Raw genomic sequence first — 20,601 nt, 5'->3', positions numbered from 1 at the left:
TTTTTTTTTTTTTTACAAATATCATGAATTATTATTAAATCATAAATATCATACAACCCGAATTCCGGAAATGTTGGGACATTTTTTAAATTTGAATAAAATGAAAACTAAAAGACTTTCAAATCACATGAGCCAATATTTTATTCACAATAAATAAAGAGAAATTGTATAATTTTATGCACAAAACAAACTCATTTCAAATTTGATGCCTGCTACAGGTCACAAAATATTCCTGTCCCGTTTAGTAATGTCATTGACCCAATCATGGCAATGAGTGATGCAGTGTCGTCTGAGGGCCCGAAGACCATGGGCATCTAATAAAGGTCTTCGGCCTTGTCCCTTACGCACAGAGATTTCTCCAGTTTATCTGAATCTTTTGATGATGTTATGCACTGTAGATGATGAGTTTTGCAAAGCCTTTGCAATTTGATATTTAGGAACATTGTTTTTAAAGGTGCCCTAGATTCAAAAATTGAATTTACCTCGGCATAGTTAAATAACAAGAGTTCAGTACATGGAAATGACATACAGCGAGTCTCAAACACCATTGTTTCCTCCTTCTTGTGTAAATCTCATTTGTTTAAAAGACCTCCGAAGAACAGGCGAATCTCAACATAACACCGACTGTTACGTAACAGTCGGGATCATTAATATGTATGACCCCAATATTTGCATATGCCAGCCCATGATCGAGGAATTAGACAAGGGCAGCCAGTATTAACGTCTGGATCTGTGCACAGCTGAATCATCAGACTAGGTAAGCAAGCAAGGACAACAATAGCAAAAAATGGCAGATGGAGCAATAATAATTGACATGATCCATGATATCATGATATTTTTAGTGATATTTGTAAATTGTCTTTCTAAATGTTTCGTTAGCATGTTGCTAATGTACTGTTAAATGTGGTTAAAGTTACCATCGTTTCTTACTGTATTCACGGAGACAAGAGCCGTCGCTATTTTCATTTTTAAACACTTGCAGTCTGTATAATTCATAAACACAACTTCATTCTTTATAAATCTCTCCAACAGTGTAGCATTAGCCGCTAGCCACGGAGCACAGCCTCAAATTCACTCAGAATCAATGTAAGCATCAAAATAATCACTGTACTTACGCGATTAGACATGCTGCATGACGAACACTTTGTAAAGATCCATTTTGAGGGTTATATTAGCTGTTTGAACTTTTTTTATGTTGTTTAAGGCAAGCGCGAGCTCTTGGGGCGTGGAGCACGGATTTAAAGGGCCACACACCTAGCCTGGATGCCAGCCGAACTTAGCCCTGCCCACAACATTTTGAGGTCGGGGAGTTCGGTCTGGACTCGATCCGTAGAGGAGTAATTATGCCCGAACAGAAACTGTTCGGACCAATCACATTGTCAGGGCGATGATTGACAGATTATCACCAGAAACGTAATCAGCCACGTCATCAAAGAGCGCTTGGGGAGTTTGATTGACAAGCGATCTAACCAATCAGAACGGCGCATCCGCCATTTTGTCCAACAAAGCTTAAACTTGAAAAATTGTGCATATTGACGTCTTTCCGCGTTTGAAACAACATTCATTCTCATGTTCATTCATGTTTATTTGATGCTATAAATGGACTAGTAGGAAGAGATGATCAGTTCACGAGCCTCTTGAGCTGAGGCGCTACAGCAATCTGTCACGATCATGGTCACAACACATTAAAGAGCCACAAAACTACACCGTTTGAAAGCTGGGACTTTGTTTAATATCATAAGTAACCTTCTCTGTCTCGTCTGTCGATGTGTTGTCAGTTTCCTCTTTGCTCCGCGATGTATTTTCCACTCTGTGTGGCTTGACAGCGCCACGGCTTGTCGGATAAAGCAACAGTAACTAAGGGGGGCGGGTCTTTGCGAAAGGTCAATTAGTTTACAACAATGATGGCTGTAGAAGAACTGAGATGTGTAGATTCCGCCATCGCGTCCGTTATAGAAGATATCGACAGCGCATTAATTTTAAAAAAAGGAACAGAGGACCGCGATCAAGGCATTTGTCGATGGGAAAGATGTCTTTGCCGTCCTTCCTACGGGATTCGGCAAAAGTTTGATTTATCAGCTGGTCCCGATGGTCGCTAAGAAGAGTTCTGTTGACAACTATGCGTCGCTCAACATACGTCACTTACTCTGTAGCTCTGATTGGTTGTAGGTCTATCCAATTGAGGTCTTTCCTGGATCGGTTGAAATACGCCCCCATAATCAAAGCCCAATGGAGCAGTATCAGACTCATATTCGAGCTAGAATTGAGTATGATCACGTCAGGCTACCACACACCCTGAATCGGCTCATTTCTAATTATGCCCCAAAATAGGCAGTTAAAAAAATGAATTAAAAAAAAAATCTATGGGGTATTTTGAGCTGAAACTTCACAGACACATTCGGGGACACCTTAGACTTATATTACATCTTTTTAAAAAAGTTCTAGGGCACCTTTAAAGTATTCCACACTCTTTCACAGTTCTGTCCATCTTTACTTCTGAGAGACTCTGCCTCTCTAAGACATCCCTTTTATAGCCAATCATGTTACAGACCTGATATCAATTAACTTAATTAGTTGCTAGATGTTCTCCCAGCTGAATCTTTTCAAAATGTCTTGCTTTTTCAGCCATTTTTTTGACCTTGTGCCAACTTTTTTGAGACCTGTAGCAGGCATCAAATTTGAAATGAGCTCATTTAGTAGATAAAAGTGTAAAATTTCTCAGTTTAAACATTTTTGTTTATCTATGTTCTATTGTGAATAAAATATTGGCTCATGTGATTTGAAAGTCTTTTAGTTTTCATTTTATTCAAATAAAAAAAAAAAAGTCCCAACATTTCCAGAATTTGGGTTGTAATTTTTTTTAACCTGAACTAAGCCTTTTCATAAAAGGTCAAATTATTTAAAATTATACTTAATGACTTTGACACAGTCTTTATGCTATAATTCCCTTTTTTTTATTTTCCTGCATGTTAGTTCGACCGTATGACTTTGTTGGTTGTATCACATGACTATCATTAATAAGCATTGAATCATTTCTGTTAAAATATAACTTTTTTTTTCATAATAATAATAATAATAATAATACAAATTTATGCGAATAAAAAATCTTTTAATGTTTTTTTTATTAACTATCACCACATTAAAATAAAAAATCAGTATGTGTGCACATCTTTTCATGTTTTTCCACTTTAAATGCATTGTCTGTGCATTGTTATGCGTCTGTAAATGGTGGGAGACATGGCCTGCCAGGTTTGTTTGTCTGTCTGGCTTCCATCTTGTTTGTCTGAACCTCAACATGTATCGCATGTGCACATGTTGTTTACTGTTTTCTAAAATATAAATGTTTTTGTCAAAATAAAACAAAAGTACAGAATATGTCTTTTTCATTGATATCAAGAACTTTGGATGGGTTTTCTGCTGTGGTGTTTCCGCTGTGGTTTGAAGGGCTTCTAAAAATAATCTGACCCGGAGCCGAGACCATTTAACACCTTTTGCTTTCATTCCCCAGACGTGTGTGCAGCATCTGCTTTGTTTTACATTAGCCGTTCTTTCTATTGTTTTCTCACACTGTTTGTTTCCACATGTTCTCACTGCACAAAGGGTTCCTGACATAGTCATCGTGCTTCAAATAAAAAAATATGGTTCTCTTGCTCCGAATAGATTTTAGTAGGGTCGACTCTGTGTAAACTGACCTCAATTGTTTATGTATCAAATTTGTCAGAGTTTCCACTCACAGTACACCCACCTGAAGACTGATTCACGGGCATGAAGGCAAAACGCTTCTTCGAGAGATGCGGTGGAGATGCATTCTCTCCCAAAATGTGTCCTTGTCTCTTTCAGCTGCTGAATAATTCAGGCCTTTTTGACCTGCGCTGATTAATGCTTTCCCAGTGCGGCGAGCTTCTTCAAAGCCGTCATGAATCATTAAAACTGCAGTGGTGAGCGTGACTGAATGTATGAGCCTAAGCGGATGTCGCAGGTCAGCCTGCATTTAAACAAGTAATGTGAATGCCTCATATTAGTATAAGCTCTGCTGTGAGAACTGCTCGATGATATTAACTTATTACCTTGAGTTGCTGTTACACTAAACGTGATCGCACGCATTTGACCAGGAAGATCCAACCTGAATATTATTACGACAAGCATCGTACCAAAAGTACCATTTCACAACCATGTTTGGACTTAGCATACTGGATTTTCCACCATGTTAGATTAATATATTGATATATTGAGAAATATATATATATATATATATATATATATATTTATATTTATATATATATAGTAAATATATTATAATGGTATATGTGAAAAATACCAGTGATTCCGTCATTGTAGCATTCTTGTAGACAGGTGGGTTTCCCAAAAGCATCGTTATCCTACATCGCAACTTCCGACGTTACTAACATAGTTCAACGATTTGGTGTTTCCTGAAACCATAGTTAAAACAAACATTCACAAACTACATCGCAAACTTATTATGTGGTTGGAACGACAGATCTCCAGCTGTGGTTAGAAGCAAGATTTTCTTGTTTTTATGACATGTGGACTTTGGGTTAGTTCACCCAAAAATGAAATTTCTGTCATTAATTACTCACCCATCGTTTCACACCCGTATGACCTTTGTTCATCTTCAGAACACAAATTAAGATATTTTTGTTGAAATCCAAGAGTTTTTTTTGTCTCCCATAGAACGCAATGAAATTACCACATTCAAGGTCCAGAGAAGTAGTAAAAACATGGTTAAAATAGTCAGTGTGACTACAGTGGTTCAATCTTAATGTTATGAAGCGACGAGAATACATTTTTGTGCGCAAAAACAACAGCAAAAAAATAACGACTTCAAACAAATAAAAATCATGGATTTCATCAAAAATATCTTGTCATTCCACACTCGTAAGACCTTCGTTCATCTTTAGAACACAAATTAAGATATTTTTGATAAAATCCGATGGCTCAGTGAGGCCTCTATTAACAGCAAGATAATTAACACTTTCAGATGTCCAGAAAGCTACTTAAGACATATTTAAAACAGTTCATGTGACTACAGTGGTTCAACCTTAATGTTATGAAGCAACGAAAATACATTTGTGCGCCAAAAAAACAAAATAACGTCTTTATTCAACAATATCTAGTGATGGGCGATTTCAAAACACTGCTTCATGAAGCTTCGAAGCTTTACAAATCTTTTGTTTCGAATCAGTTATTCGGAGCGTGTATCAAATTGCCAAAGTCACGCCCCCCATTGGTGAACCATTGAAATTTCGAAACACTTAAGACGTAACAAAGCCTCGTTTACTGAAATCACGTGACTTTGTCAGTTTGATACGTGCTCCGAACCACTGATTCAAAACAAAAGATTCATAAAGCTTTGAAGCTTCATGAAGCAGTGTTTTGAAATCGCCCATCACAAGATATTGTTGGTAGCTTTCTGGGCATTGAAAGTTTTAATTGTCTTGCTGGCAATGCAGGCCTCACTGAGCCATCGGATTTTATCAAAATATCTTAATTTGTGTTGTGAAGATGAAAGTCTTACGGGTGTGGAATGACAGAATTTTCATTTTTGGGTGAACTAACCCTTTAAACACCATTTTTGAAGAGTGTGCATGTGTACGTGCTCTGGTACGTAAGAACGAGCCTATTATTGAATCTGGAAATAAAGCAAAATAATTGAGAAAAAATTAGAATTAGTCCTCAGATGCTATGTTCGTAATTTATAACGCAAACTCAAATGTATCAATTTAAAGAAGTTATTACATTCACCAGCGTGGCTGAACGACAGATTTGCGACTACACTGCGTTCCAAATTATTATGCAAGTGACATATCAGTAAGATTTCAGTACAATAAACATTCAGATTTTAGTTTTTTTAAGAAAATGTTTGTTTGTTTGTTTGTTTATTTATCCATGTCTTTTTAGATAACAATCTAAAAAGTATCAATCTAAGACAAAATAATTTGCCAGATCTCTGGAAACCCTACTTAGAGGTTGTTCCTCATTATTAAGCAAGTCACAGTTCTCATGCAATATGGGAAGGAAGAAAGATCTTTCTGAAGATGAAAAGCATGAAATGGTGCAATGTTGTGCAAAAGGCATGAAAACAACTAATATTGTGTGAAACTGAATGGAGATTATCAAATTATCATACGATTTGTGAGTGATTTAGAGCACAGCAGAACTCGATCAGATAAAGGCTTATTGAGGAAAGTTCCTGTCAAAAAAAAAAAATTGTATTAAAAGGGCAGCTATAAAAAAGCCAGTGTTGAGCAGCAAACAGGTATTTGAAGCTGCTGGTGTTTTTGGAGTCTCAAGAAGCTCTCCATGCTGGCTGGCAGTTGTGCGTAAAGATGCATTTCAGCCACTCCAAACCAAACCTCACAAAGAGTGGGTGTAGAAATACATTTTCAAACAGTTTTATTGCTGTGGTGTTTTTTTTGCAGCATGGGATAGTGCATAGTGCATTGTACAATAGTGCATAGTACTATGCACTATCCTCCTTTCTATACCATAGCTGAAAATGGCCAGTTATGAACTCCACATATCTTGCAAAAGTCATTTAAATACCCTCCATCTCACTTCCCAATATTCCAGCCCAAATCATCACCCGCCAGCACCCTGCTGACGTCGCAGTCTTGTTGGAACGTGGTGGCCATTCACCAACCATACAGAAATCCATCCGTTTAAACCATCCATTGTAGTACGGCATTATTCAGCGAATAAAACTATTTAAAAATGAGTCTTCATGTATTTCTAAACCCACTGTAAATATTTCTCTCTGAGGTTTGGTTTGGAGTGGCTGAAATGCATCTTTACGCACAACTGCCAGCCTGCATGGAGAGCTTCTTGAGACTCCAGAGACACCAGCAGCTTCAAATACCTGTTTGCTGCTCAACACTGGCTTTTTTATAGCTGCCCTTTTAATACAATTTTTTTTTTTTGACAGGAACTTTCATTAATAAGCCTTTATCTGACTGAGTTCTGCTGTGCTCTAATCACTCACAAATCTTATGATAATTTTATAATAACCATTCAGTTTCACACAATATTAGTTGTTTTCATGCCTTTTGCACAACATTGCACCATTTCATGCTTTTCATCTTCAGAAAGACCTTTCTTCCTCCCCATATTGCATGAGAACTGTGACTTGCTTAATAATGTGGAACAACCTCTAAGTAGGGTTTCCATAGATCTGGCGAATTATTTTGTCTGAGATTGATACCAGTTATCTAAAAAGACATGGATAAATAAACAAACAAACATTTTCTTAGAAAAACTAAAATCTGAATGTTTATTGTACTGAAATCTTACTGATTTGTCAATTGCATAATAATTTGGAATGCAGTGTATATGGTTTCGGGAAACAGTCGTGACGAGTTAGTAGATTTGTTCAACAATGCATCGTACTATGGTAGAGAAGCAGCGAGTTACGCGGTTGTACGGGAAATGGACCCCTGAGTTTAAGCAAAGTTTGCAGCTTTCCAGTGGAGTTGGGTTACTTTTATACTGGGTTACTTTTAAAGGTTTTGACATATTGCATAAATTGTATTTGAATGAAATGCTTGTACTGAAATATTTTATATTCTACCAATGATAAAAATGTGCTAGATGATGAGTTTGTGAGGATATAATGCATAACAGTGACTGTAAAACATGTAATTTAGGTGTGAGAGTGGCATATGTTGAGTTTGGATAGGCTCAATGGGCTATTTTTGATTGGCCTTTAGGCTGGTTTTGTTACACAGACCAGGGCATAATAGGTCCCCTTTAAAGCAGGAATGATTTGTGTACTTCTCTTTTGCTTTTTTTTTTTTTAGTTGTTGGTGTCCAAGATGATCCCAGATGAATCTTGGGTTAATGACAATCTGTATAGCTTTTAACATTTAGTAAAACATTGTATAAACATTAGTTCAGTACAAGTTAAGCTTTTCACAAAATGAATTTTTCTCTAAAATAAGCAAATATCTCTGTTACAGTGAATGGGGCCAATTTGTAAACATGCAAATACTCACTGTTTGAAAAGTATAGATACAAGATGTAAAGAGTATGTGTGTTAACATGATTTTATTGTGAAAAATGACTTACAAACCTTTTCTGTGTAAAGTTATATCCAATTTTACCTCATTGCCATGACAACACAGTGCCTAAAACAACTGTAAAAATGACAAGAACTTTATAGCTCAAATAATGCACTAGTTTTATCTGAAGAATTAATGTAAATGCACAAGATTCACATTTCTGTTTACATCCTCCAAAAAATGGCTCGGTTAACTTTTTGGCAGTAGTTTTTTAACATAAAAAGAGCGTTTGCAAGCTGTTAGTAAATCTGGTCCTAAATCTTTAAAACCTTTCAGAAATTCTTTAAAAAAATCATCTATCTACTTAAAAGGAAAAGTAGGCACAGAATAACTCTTCTGTTTTTCATGCTTAGAGCTCCCGGAAGAAGTTCTACGTCCTCTCCATGTTCCCGTACCCATCGGGTCGCCTGCATATGGGCCACGTGAGGGTTTACACCATTAGCGACACCATCAGCCACTTCCAGCGGATGAGAGGCCATCAGGTAATTTTACTCTTAAAAACAGCAATACGAGAATTAACTCGGCTCTGTCACCACCACACACGTAGTTTGATGATTTGTCCATTTTTATGTTTACCCACCTACACACGGACATACCAAAACACATTCCCATGAATGCAAAAGCTGCAGTCAAGGTCTGCTGGAATGATGTGTTTTAATTATGAGGTGTCTGAATAATGGAAACGGTGTGAATATGTTCTTAATTAAAGCTGCTCCTCAAACTTTGTCATGTTCAGAATGTGCTCGCAGCTTTTGACAACAGCACTTTCTGAAGCCTGCGGCTCACGCCACTGATGTCATCATCTGTGAGACTGTTTCTGAAAAATGCTGTCAGTTTATAACAAAGAGTGGCAGGTCATCACGGACATCGTTATCCTCGTGATAAACTGATGGAGGATGTTTTTAGGGGTGGGTGTTGTGACCCGACTTGACATCACTGCATGATTAATTGTATGTCATGGTAACCGTACATAAAATAATATATTGAAGAGTCATGTTGCTGGAAATTCGACATATGATTTATGATATAAATATATATAGCTCACACCTGGTACAGCATTGCACTTGTGTACACGAGTCATGATGAACAAGCTCAAAGACTTGTAGAAGCAAGTTAAAATGGAATGGTTGCTTCAGCAGTTGTGTTTTTGTTCAGGATTAAATGTTTAAATGTTTGGGATTTTCAAGCGTGATACAGCGTTAACCTTTTAGCTCCACTCACTGGACATTTAATTTCCAAACTGCCATGAAACATATATCAACCAATGTAAATCAACTGTTGTGAAACAAGCAAGAAGCAACATAATGTCATTTTGTAGAAAAGTATTCGACCCTGGGTTGGCCTGTTTTTAAATAAATGAGTTTGAAATGAAGGTACTTTATTTACTTTCTTTTTTAGAACTTAACTTAGAGTTAGAATTTAGACTCAAAACAGTCAAATTAGAGTTCCGACTCTAAATTCTGATTGGACGAGTGATGTACAGATGCTGTAAAATAGCAAAATGTCAAAGGCCTTTAAAGGATAGTTCATCCAAAAATGAAAATCCTGTCATTTTCTCACCCTCAAGTTGTTCCAAACCTGCATTTCTTTCATCTGCTGAACACAAAAGAAGATATTTTGAAGAATGTCAGTAACCAAACAGTTGAAAACCATCGACTTCCATAGTATGGGAAAAAAATACTATGGAAGTCAATGGGGCCCATCAGCTGTCTGGCTACCCATTTTTGGGTGAACTATCTCTTTAATGCAACCGTCGGTCATCTTGGTAACTAATTAGTAGTAACATCTTGGTATAAATAATATAAAGCAGCTCTGTCCTGTGATAGCCATGCAAATATATCTAATGCAATGTAAACAGTATAATAGGATTTCTACTGGTTTGTACTGCGTTGGTTTCTTAGCGACATGCTAAAGTGGAACTCTGTTGTAACCAGTTGTGAGTTGAACCTCATGAAGAACGTTATTTTCATGAGTCTCTGTTTATGTGAAGTGTTCCAAATCACTCTCTAATGGTTTTGGATGCAGTCGAGATCAAGGCAGCTCACTACAGTTTGGAACTTTATAACTTGGGGTGTGTGACATTGGAAAAAAAAGAAGATATTCCATTATTTTTTTGGTACATTGGTTGGTTTAAGACCGCCATGGACAGCTGACTTCTGTACGGTGGTTACTTCAAAGCTGAAACAGAAATTACATTTTCCACTAATGCAGCATTTGTCCCTTTAAACTGATTTCAGGAATTTTTACATTTTGTTTTACCATTTTTTTTCTAAACTTATTAGATGAATGCATCATATTTTGTCAAATTGTTCTATTTAATGAAAAAATTCAATTAGAATAAGATGACACTATACCAATCAAATGAAATCAGTATCACCAGAATCCATCTATGCACTGTAGAAGTGGTACAGAAGCTGCATCTGAAGTGGCATTTATATGTATTTACACAGACTGTTTAATGCAGCTCAGAGGTGGATTAAATGCATTTACAATAACATAAACTTAAACCACTAGTAGGTGGTGGCATGTCACTGTCTTAAAGGGTTAGTTCACCCAAAAATGAAAATATTTTCATTAATTACTCACCCTCATGTCGTTCCACACCCATAAGACCTTGGTTCATCTTCAGAACACAAATTAAGATATTTTTGATAAAATCCGATGGCTCAATCCTGCATATCCAGCAAGATAATTTACACTTTCAATGCCCAGAAAGGTACTAAAGTTGTATTTAAAACAGTTCATGTGACTACAGTGGTTCAACCTTAATGTTATGAAGTGACGAGAATACTTTTTGTGCACCAAAAAAATAAAAAAATAAATAACAACTTTATTCAACAATATCTAGTGATGGACGATTTCAAAACACTGCTTCATGAAGCTTTACAAATCTTTTGGTTCTAATCAGTGTTTCGGAGCGCATATCAAACTGCCAAAGTCAAATTTCGAAACGTTTCGAAACACTTATGATGTAACAAAGCCTCGTTTACTGAAATCACGTGACTTTGGCAGTTTGATACGCGCTCCAAACCACTGATTCGAAACAAAAGATGTTTTGACCTATAGAGTATAAAAGTTGTCTTGCTGGCAATGGAGGCCTCACTGGGCCATCGGATTTTATCAGAAATTTGTGTTCTGAAGATGAACAAAGGTCTTACGGGTGTGGAACGACATGAGGGTGAGTAATTAATGACAGAAATGTCATTTTTGGGTAACTAACCCTTTAATGAGTTGAGTCATTGAATCATTCATTAAACCTTTTCAAGTTTAATAAAGATACTCTGAGCTCCTTAGAGGACCAAAATGTCATAAACATATAGTTCATTGGAGCACAGACTTAAGTTTGGTCTTAAATTTTAAGATTTTTAAGTAAAAAAAAGTTTAAAAAGTAAAACAAAAAAGTTATAGAGGTTGAAGTTTATAGAAATGATTTATTTAACAGCATTTTATTTAAAATATATATTTAATAAAACATATCAAACTCAAAAAATGCTAGAAAATCAAAGCCATAAATCTAAACAAGTTGTGTTCCAAATTTGACATTGATATCTCAAAAAATGAGCTTCGAGTAAGATTTTGTTTGGGCACAGTACCAAATTTTTCCCATTAAATACTAGCAAAACTCCACTGGTACACAAAGCAGTTGGATTTGTGATTTGCAGTATAGTACAGGTTATGGTTAAATGGCCCTGGGATTGAAAATTGCAGTTTTAATGGGTTTCAATGGGACATTTTTGACCTTAAGGTCCTGAGTGTAACTATTTTGTGTACCTAGTGTAAAATAGATTTATTAAAGAGATGTGGGTGAAACAGTAAAATTCCAATAAAAATACACCCTTGTGCCAAAATTTATACAGTTGGCTTTAACACAGGCACATTTGTTCAAAAAAACAGATTCATTCAGCAACAAAGCACTATGTGTTGCTTGGGGACGCAAAACAGTTCTTCTGTGGAAATTTATTTGGAACAAAGTAAAAGGAGACAATATTGACAATATTGTGTCTGAAATGTAACCACATTGTTAACTTGCTGTTTACTGTTTCCCAGCCTCTCAGTCTTACTGCCTTTGAGTCTCTCTCTCTCTGTTTCCTCCTCCCTTTAATTCATCCTCTCATCCATCCCTGTCCTCTCCGTGACGAATCTCTCTCTCCTCAAAGGACAGGCAGCATCTGGTGTGTGTTGTAAGCACAGCACTAAGTGTGTGATGATTTAATGGAGCTTGACGAAGCGCTGCTGTTGATTGAATTGGAATTGACAGTGTTCAGTTTCGACTGCTTCACCGAAACAGACCAATAAACTGATTGAGTGAGCGACTAACAGTCAATCTCAGCATGTTAGCATTGACTTGAACTGCGATTTACCCCATGTTTGTTCTCATATATGTGACCAGTTCTGGCAAAATGAGTCGCAATGAGCAAATTTTCAAAAATTATATTATTTTCACAATTGAAATTTCAACAAATGACTGAGCTACACCTGGTTGAAGTCGATAGAGTCAGCAAAGTCAATTTTGAGAAAAATCGAGTTAAAGTTTTCTGAAGGTTCCAAAACAAAATCACCTAGCAACCATACCTTAAAATCCCTCTTAATAACACACAAATATCTAAAGGAAAATGTATATATTCAACTTTTTTTTTTTCAATATTTTGAAGTACTGTAATTCTGTTTATAATGTATGTGTATATGGAGATCGCGCGGTGTCTGAGGCGTCTTTGTACGCGCACTTCAGATCTGTCAGTCAGCGCGAGTAAAATCGATTTGTTTCCATCAGCATGAGTTTGAAAATCACATTTTCATTGGTTCAGACTCGTGCCCTCAAGAATTTGCTATGAATATTCACAAAGTTGGAATTCTGCGCTTTAAAATGATTCCAAACTTGGACTAACGAGGACGTTTCTGAGGGAAGCGCGAGTGGTGAAGCGAGCAGAGAAAGAAAGGGTACTTCTCTCAGAAAACATACAAATAAAGATACTTTTAGATGTTTAATTGCTATTTGAAGCATTTGGATGGCTAGATGAGGACTTAATGAACTAATATTTGTGTGAACCTCAAATTCGACCTAAAACATTTTTGACTTGTTTTGCCTGTAGCTCGTAATTAGCCTGTCCGCATTCCGACTCATTTTGCCAGCACGGGTCACATATTTAGAGAACAAGTAAAAGAAAAGCCTTTCTGCCTCACCGCCTAGTCAGTTGATGACTTAACCAAGCAGATCTTTACTGCTCAGGTCTCAACAAAACTGGAATAAAAACTACAGTACCTGTCAAAAGTTTGGACATTTAAAAAAAAAAAAAAAACTGTTTTCTATGTGAATATACGTTAAAATGTAATTTATTTTTGTGATCAAAACTGTATTTTCAGCAGCATTACTCGAGTCTTCAGTGTCACATGATCCTTCAGAAATCATTCTAATATGATTTGATATATTGATTATGATTTCTGATTATTATCAATGTTGAAAACAGTTGTGCTGTATATAATTCAGAATTGGTTCTAGTTCCCAAGCAGATCATGCATATCTACTTGTAATTCAAGTTTTTGTTGTTCTTTTAACATTGCATTGATGGCAAACCACCAAATGAGAGTTTCCTCCGCATCTGATGTTTAGCCAAGGCTTATTGTGTGAAGTTTAGATACTTTTTTGGTCAATATGTATTGATCAGTGAAAGATGCATTCACTCTTAGTGTTAAGAGGCCCTCACAATTTTCTTTCCATTGACTTCCATTCAAGCGTATGCATTAGAAAGGAAATACAAGCTCTTGCAAAGAAGTGTCGCATTTAAGTTCAAGTTTAGTGAATCCTGACCAGTGAATTTGTATAATGTAAAGACGTGTGACCAATAGAGGATTGACAAGTAACAGCATGACAGTTTATAGCTGCATGTTTGAAGAATTGCTGGAAAGTGTAGTAGATTGTACATTTTACATTTTGGTTTTGTTATTTGTTATGAGTCTCTGTTTTTCAAACAGGTGCTGCAGAGTGTGTCATCATATCACGAGCATTGCAAAGATGTTTTCCGTGCTCAAAGTGTGAATGGAGCACAAGGTCTAATGTGGCCGCAGCTTCAGTCAGAGCATCTGATGGTCTCTTATCTTGCAGATGATGATACTTGCTTTAGGTTTTTTGCATTATCTGGTAACGCTGTGATCTTTTAGCAGATGTTTTGCAGTCATCAAACCTCTCAGCTGTCTGCGAGAGGAGCGTTAGAGCACAAAACTATAGACAAGAATGCATTTTCTTAGCCGTGATTGACACTTGTGTTTGACGGCTCTGTCAATGCGTTGTTTTCTCCAAAGATAAAAAGATAAAAAAAGTATTTACAGTGCTTACTCATGCACACACGCACACACACATACGCACACACTATGAAAAAAAAAGTAGACCTGTTGAAACATGGAGAGATGTCTGGCTGAGGTTCAGGATGAATTTCAAATGTTGGATTCATAATTGTTAGATGGGTGATAGAGCAGCACGATTCTGGATTAATTGAGAATCACTATTTTTTTTTTTTTTTGTTTGTTTTAAAGAGAGATCACGATTTCCCATGATTCTGAAAAGACAACTAAACATAATAACATATACAAACCCGATTCCAAAAAAGTTGGGACACTGTACAAATTGTGAATAAAAAAGGAATGCAATAATTTACAAATCTCATAAACTTATATTTTATTCACAATAGAATATAGATAACATATCAAATGTTGAAATTGAGACATTTTGAAATGTCATGCCAAATATTGGCTCATTTTGGATTTCATGAGAGCTACACATTCCAAAAAAGTTGGGACAGGTAGCAATAAGAGGCCGGAAAAGTTAAATGTACATATAAGGAACAGCTGGAGGACCAATTTGCAACTTATTAGGTCAATTGGCAACATGATTGGGTATAAAAAGAGCCTCTCAGAGTGGCAGTGTCTCTCAGAAGTCAAGATGGGCAGAGGATCACCAATTCCCCCAATGCTGCGGCCAAAAATAGTGGAGCAATATCAGAAAGGAGTTTCTCAGAGAAAAATTGCAAAGAGTTTGAAGGTATCATCATCTACAGTGCATAATATCATCCAAAGATTCAGAGAATCTGGAATGATATCTGTGCGTAAGGGTCAAAGCCGGAAAACCATACTGGATGCCTGTGATCTTCGGGCCCTTAGACGGCACTGCATCACATACAGGAATGCTACTGTAATGGAAATCACAACATGGGCTCAGGAATACTTCCAGAAAACATTGTCGGTGAACACAATCCACCGTGCCATTCGCCGTTGCCGGCTAAAACTCTATAGGTCAAAAAAGAAGCCGTATCTAAACATGATCCAGAAGCGCAGGCATTTTCTCTGGGCCAAGGCTCATTTAAAATGGACTGTGGCAAAGTGGAAAACTGTTCTGTGGTCAGACGAATCAAAATTTGAAGTTCTTTTTGGAAAACTGGGACACCATGTCATCCGAACTAAAGAGGACAAGGACAATCCAAGTTGTTATCAGCGCTCAGTTCAGAAGCCTGCATCTCTGATGGTATGGGGTTGCATGAGTGCGTGTGGCATGGGCAGCTTACACATCTGGAAAGGCACCATCAATGCTGAAAGGTATATCCAAGTTCTAGAACAACATATGCTCCCATCCAGACGTCGTCTCTTTCAGGGAAGACCTTGCATTTTCCAACATGACAATGCCAGACCACATACTGCATCAATTACAACATCATGGCTGCGTAGAAGGAGGATCCGGGTACTGAAATGGCCAGCCTGCAGTCCAGATCTTTCACTCATAGAAAACATTTGGCGCATCATAAAGAGGAAGATGCGACAAAGAAGACCTAAGACAGTTGAGCAACTAGAAGCCTGTATTAGACAAGAATGGGACAACATTCCTATTCCTAAACTTGAGCAACTTGTCTCTTCTCTCTTTATGAACTTTTTGAAGCATCAAAGTTTCAGTTGTGAAGGCAGTTTATGGAAGGAAATCTGACGGCATTCTGTCATCAAAAATATCTTCATTTGTGTTCTGAAGATGAACAAAAGTCTTATGGGTGTGGAACGACAAGAGGGTGAGTAAATGATGATATAATTTTCATTTTGGGGTGAACTAACCCTTTAATAAAATGTAGTTTTATTATTATTATCATTTTCTTTGGGGAAAAACGAAACAACAGATTTATCAAATCACTAAGCCTAAGTGTGAGCATTAGTAATCGTGATACTTGCTTTAGTGAGCAGCACTAACAACATCTTAACAATGACTTTGGATGACTAGGTTCAGTTTAGCACCGTGATTAATTGCCTCCTCTGTTTTATTAAAAAAACCTTCCTCAGAAGGGAAGGCAGTCCTCTTGTGTTAAAATGTAAGGTATGTCAGTAGTTTATTTTTAGTGAATGTTGTGTAAAACAGTTGAAACGGGTGCTTGTGTTGGCTTATTAATGTTCAGCCCTTCACTTAACGAATGAGATGCAGCCAGTTGCCAAGGATACAGCATCTCCTTCTCCACTGCTCACTCTGTCCTTCCTCTTCACACGTCCCCAAAAGAGTCTGCTGTTCACTTAAAGGACCAGTGCATCAAACATTATGTCATTATTTACTCAGTCGCATGACGTTTGGAGCACACAAGGAGAATTTTTGAAGAATCTTCATGCAGCTCTTTCCATATGACAGGTTCATAGTTAGTGATCAAGTCTGTCAAGCTCCAAAAAAACAAAACAATCACTATGATAGAACCATTAAAAGTTTTCTGAAGTCTTACAGTAACATCAGGGGAAGATTTGTGAATAACAACTTCAGGGATGTGATTATACCTTATTTATGCAGATTTATATCTATATTTTCCGACCTGAGAAGTAAGACTTGTGGGAATTAAGTAAATCTGAGAAAAATATTCTTCATTTTCTGATATATGTAAAATAAAATGTGTATTATTATTATTATTATTATTATTATTATTATTATTATTATTATTATTATCATTATTATTTGTTTTTATATTTTATAGTACAGTAGTAATATTTGTCTTTATTGATTTGTTTAAATTTTATAATTTGAATTACAATAAAATAAAATGTATTATTTTGTTACTTTTGTTTTGCTGTACAATAGTAATGTATTAACATTAAATTGATGTTATTGATTTAATTGCTTTAATTAAATGCAAATAAAAAAAATATATAATAATTACATACAATTACAATAATAAAAAAAATGAATTTGCACTGTGTTATAAATTAGGTGAAGATGTGTAGATATTTAAATATAAATAATAAAGGGGATTGATTATAATAATAATAATAATAATTATTATTATTATTATTATTATTATTATTATTATTATTATTATTAAGCATTGTTTTATAGTTATACAGAATGCAGAAAAACTGGTTATCCCTCTTTTTGCTCTTGATCATATTCCTGCAACTTAAATTTCACACAAAGCTTTTGTATGACTTCAGGAGACTTGAATTATAGTGCACACATATGTAATTTTGACTGAACTATACATTTAATCTTTTCTATTTTTCCTCTCGTCCTTTGCATAAACATCAATATAAGAGAAAGAAAGTGAGAGAGAAAGAAAGAGGAGTGAGTCAGAGTCAGATAGTGATGTTATTATCTCTGTGACCGTCTGTGGTGATGAGGGCACAATGACATGACTCCACATTAGTGTGAAATATAGACGATGCTTTCAGAGAGTTCATGCTCTCTATTTGCATTCTTCCATTAAACACTTTACCACACACACAGTCTTTATAATGATGACTACATGCATTTTATTAGTCGCATCTGAGTGCACATCTCTTCTGAGTTATAGTATGTCACATATGTTGTAACTCTTCTAGTTTTAGAGGCTGAGATCCATGCTGGAACAGGGAAGTTCATCCAACTTGGCTGAAATTTGAAAAACCCTTGATATCTGAAGGTTATTTAACTGTGAGACAGTTGGAAGACAGATTAGTAGTTTTAAGGATGTTTCGATGGTTGCTATGATACTAAACAGTTGCTAAGGTGTTGTAAGTGGTTGCATGGTGGTTGCCAAAGGGTTCAGGGCTGCATTTCCCATACAACAATGTTACTCCCTTATTAACTACCATAGTACGATGCATCATTGGAGAAACTAGCCAACTAGTCATGAATGCTTAACATAGTCGCACCTCTGTAGTTTGAATCACATTGTTTCAACAAAATAGAACTATCGTTAATTACGTCACACACAGATGGAAGAGTAATAACTTCTGCTAATTAATCTTAAAGGGATAGTTCACCCAAAAATGAAAATTTGATGTTTATCTGCTTACCCCCAGGGCATCCAAGATGTAGGTGACTTTGTTTCTTCAGTAGAACACAAATGATGATTTTCAACTCCAACCATTGCAGTATGTCAGTCGTATAATGCATGTCAAAGGAACTTCGTCTATAAGAGTCAAATAAAACACGCACAGACAAATCCAAACTAAACTCTGCGACACATTGATGTCCTAAAACACAAAACGATAGTTTGTGCGAGAAACCGAACAGTATTTATATAATTTTTTACCTCTAAAACACCACTATGTCCAACTGCCCTCCACATCCGGTTAGTGAGGTCAAAAAACGCGTTCTGATGACGGAAGTGATCTCTCGTGCTTTGCTTCAATGAGCGCGAGACATCACTTCCATTGTCAGAGCGCGTTCAGACCTCACTGACCGGATGCTGAACGCAGTTGGACATAGTGGTGTCTTAGGACATCAATGTGTCGCAGGGTTTAATTTGGATTTGTCTGTGCATGTTTTTTTTACTCTTATAGACGAAGTTCCCATTGCCATGCATTTTATGACTGACAGACTGCAACGGTTGCAGTTAAAAATCATCATTTGTGTTCTACTGAAGAAACAAAGTCACCTACATCTTGGATGCGCTGGGGGTAAGCATATAAACATCACATTTTCATTTTTGGGTGAACTATCCTTTTAAAGTGATCTCTGAGATGCTGTTGTAACGAACATGGCACTTAATGACTACTTCACTGTTTTTGTTCCATGTCATTTTGCTTTATTTGTTATTTGATTCATTGCGGGTTCCCTCTTGCGTCATACTCTGGAGTTCCCTTGTGCAGTTTGCGTACATGCAGACTCTTCAATAACGCCTCTTATTGTTGCCATGCTAAAATATATGTTTGGTCTTGGCAGAATAGATCTGCTACTCTCAGCTGCTGTTGGTTATTGCTGCTGCTGTTTTTGCTATTGCTGCTGTTGGTTATTGTGGCTGCTACTGTTATTGTGGCCGCTGTTGGTTAATGCTGCTGTTTTTTCTGTTGCTGCAGAGCAAGTACGGGACTTGCTACTGCCAATACATACACTGATACGCTGCTGTGATACGCAGTATAGCGTACATGAATTACACGCAGAAGATCTATACAGGTGGAGCTGGGGAAGGTGGAGGGTTTCTGAAAGCTCGCTTGCAACAGCTACAGCAAATGCTGACCAAGTATTTGAAGGTTGAGCAGCAAGCTCATTGGCTACTGATACAGCAGGAACCAATCAGCTGTGCTCTATAGAAATGATGTGATTTGAAAACAGATTGAGTTAAGGACCTCTCAGCCTGCGACATCTAGGGCCCTATTTTAACGATCTAAACGCAAAGTGTAAAGCGCACGGCGGGCGCATTTTTGAAATGGGTTGTCCCTATTCTCTTAATGAGTAATGGGCGTAACGTTCAATAAACCAATCAGAGTGTCATCTCCCATTCCCTTTAAGAGCGGATTGCTATTTACATGGCGGAATTTGTTGGCGGAAAAGCTCAACGCTTTTCAAACGAAGTTAAGTGAAGTTAAAGCGCGCAAGCAGATCATCTACGGGACAAGCAGGATATAACATTATATATATTATATAATTATATATTATATAACATATAACATTATAAAATACACTGACTTATTAAACACACCGATTCAACTGAGAAGTTCAACGAGTGATGTTTTGCTGAAATTACCTGTTAAGTGGCCAGTCAATCTTTCAGTCGTCTGCGTTGGATGCAGGCTTTCAAATAGCTCCGCGCGATGAGTCAGTTAATATAGTCAGTTTATATGTGTGTATTGGCACGATTGTTCAATTAATTAGCCAATTTCGTTCATCATTATTAGTAGTAATAGGCTGAATTGAAAATAGGTAGCCTAATTCTAATACACGCAATGACTATTCATCATTACATTTTTATATTTATGTAGCCTACACAATAATATTCTTTTACACTGTAATCCTTTTGTTTTTAATATTTGGCATGTTTGTGTGATGCGCATCCCTGTGTGTAATAAGCAAAGTCAACGCGCACTGTGGACGCGCCCAGAGGCGCAGTTTCTACCAACGCGCTCTAACAACAAAATATTGCGCCATTGACTTTAGACTTTAGACCAGGTTTGAGTTGGTCTATGGCGCAGTCTATTTTCAGCTCTTTAAAATAGCAATGCACCGGCAATGCGCCTGAACACACCTCTTTTTTAGACCAGCACGCCCATAGGCGCACTAACTGGCGCAAATGCATTTACTAATTTAAGGACGTGGCGCTGA

General features: G+C 36.7%; 1 protein-coding gene across 3 annotated transcripts in view; it reads left to right on the top strand.

Moving 5' to 3' along the window:
- Positions 1-20,601, top strand: part of lars2 (leucyl-tRNA synthetase 2, mitochondrial) — a 113,678-nt gene that overhangs the window by 12,069 nt on the left and 81,008 nt on the right. For all 3 annotated transcript variants that reach the window (XM_048152529.1, XM_048152527.1, XM_048152528.1), the window contains exon 3: positions 8,429-8,557. In XM_048152529.1, the coding sequence (XP_048008486.1) occupies positions 8,429-8,557 (129 nt within the window). The remainder of the gene's footprint in view (positions 1-8,428; positions 8,558-20,601) is intronic.

Source organism: Megalobrama amblycephala, linkage group LG13 (assembly GCF_018812025.1).
Source record: "Megalobrama amblycephala isolate DHTTF-2021 linkage group LG13, ASM1881202v1, whole genome shotgun sequence".
NCBI lineage: Eukaryota > Metazoa > Chordata > Actinopteri > Cypriniformes > Xenocyprididae > Megalobrama > Megalobrama amblycephala.
This window is presented reverse-complemented; position numbering and strand designations above follow the sequence as displayed.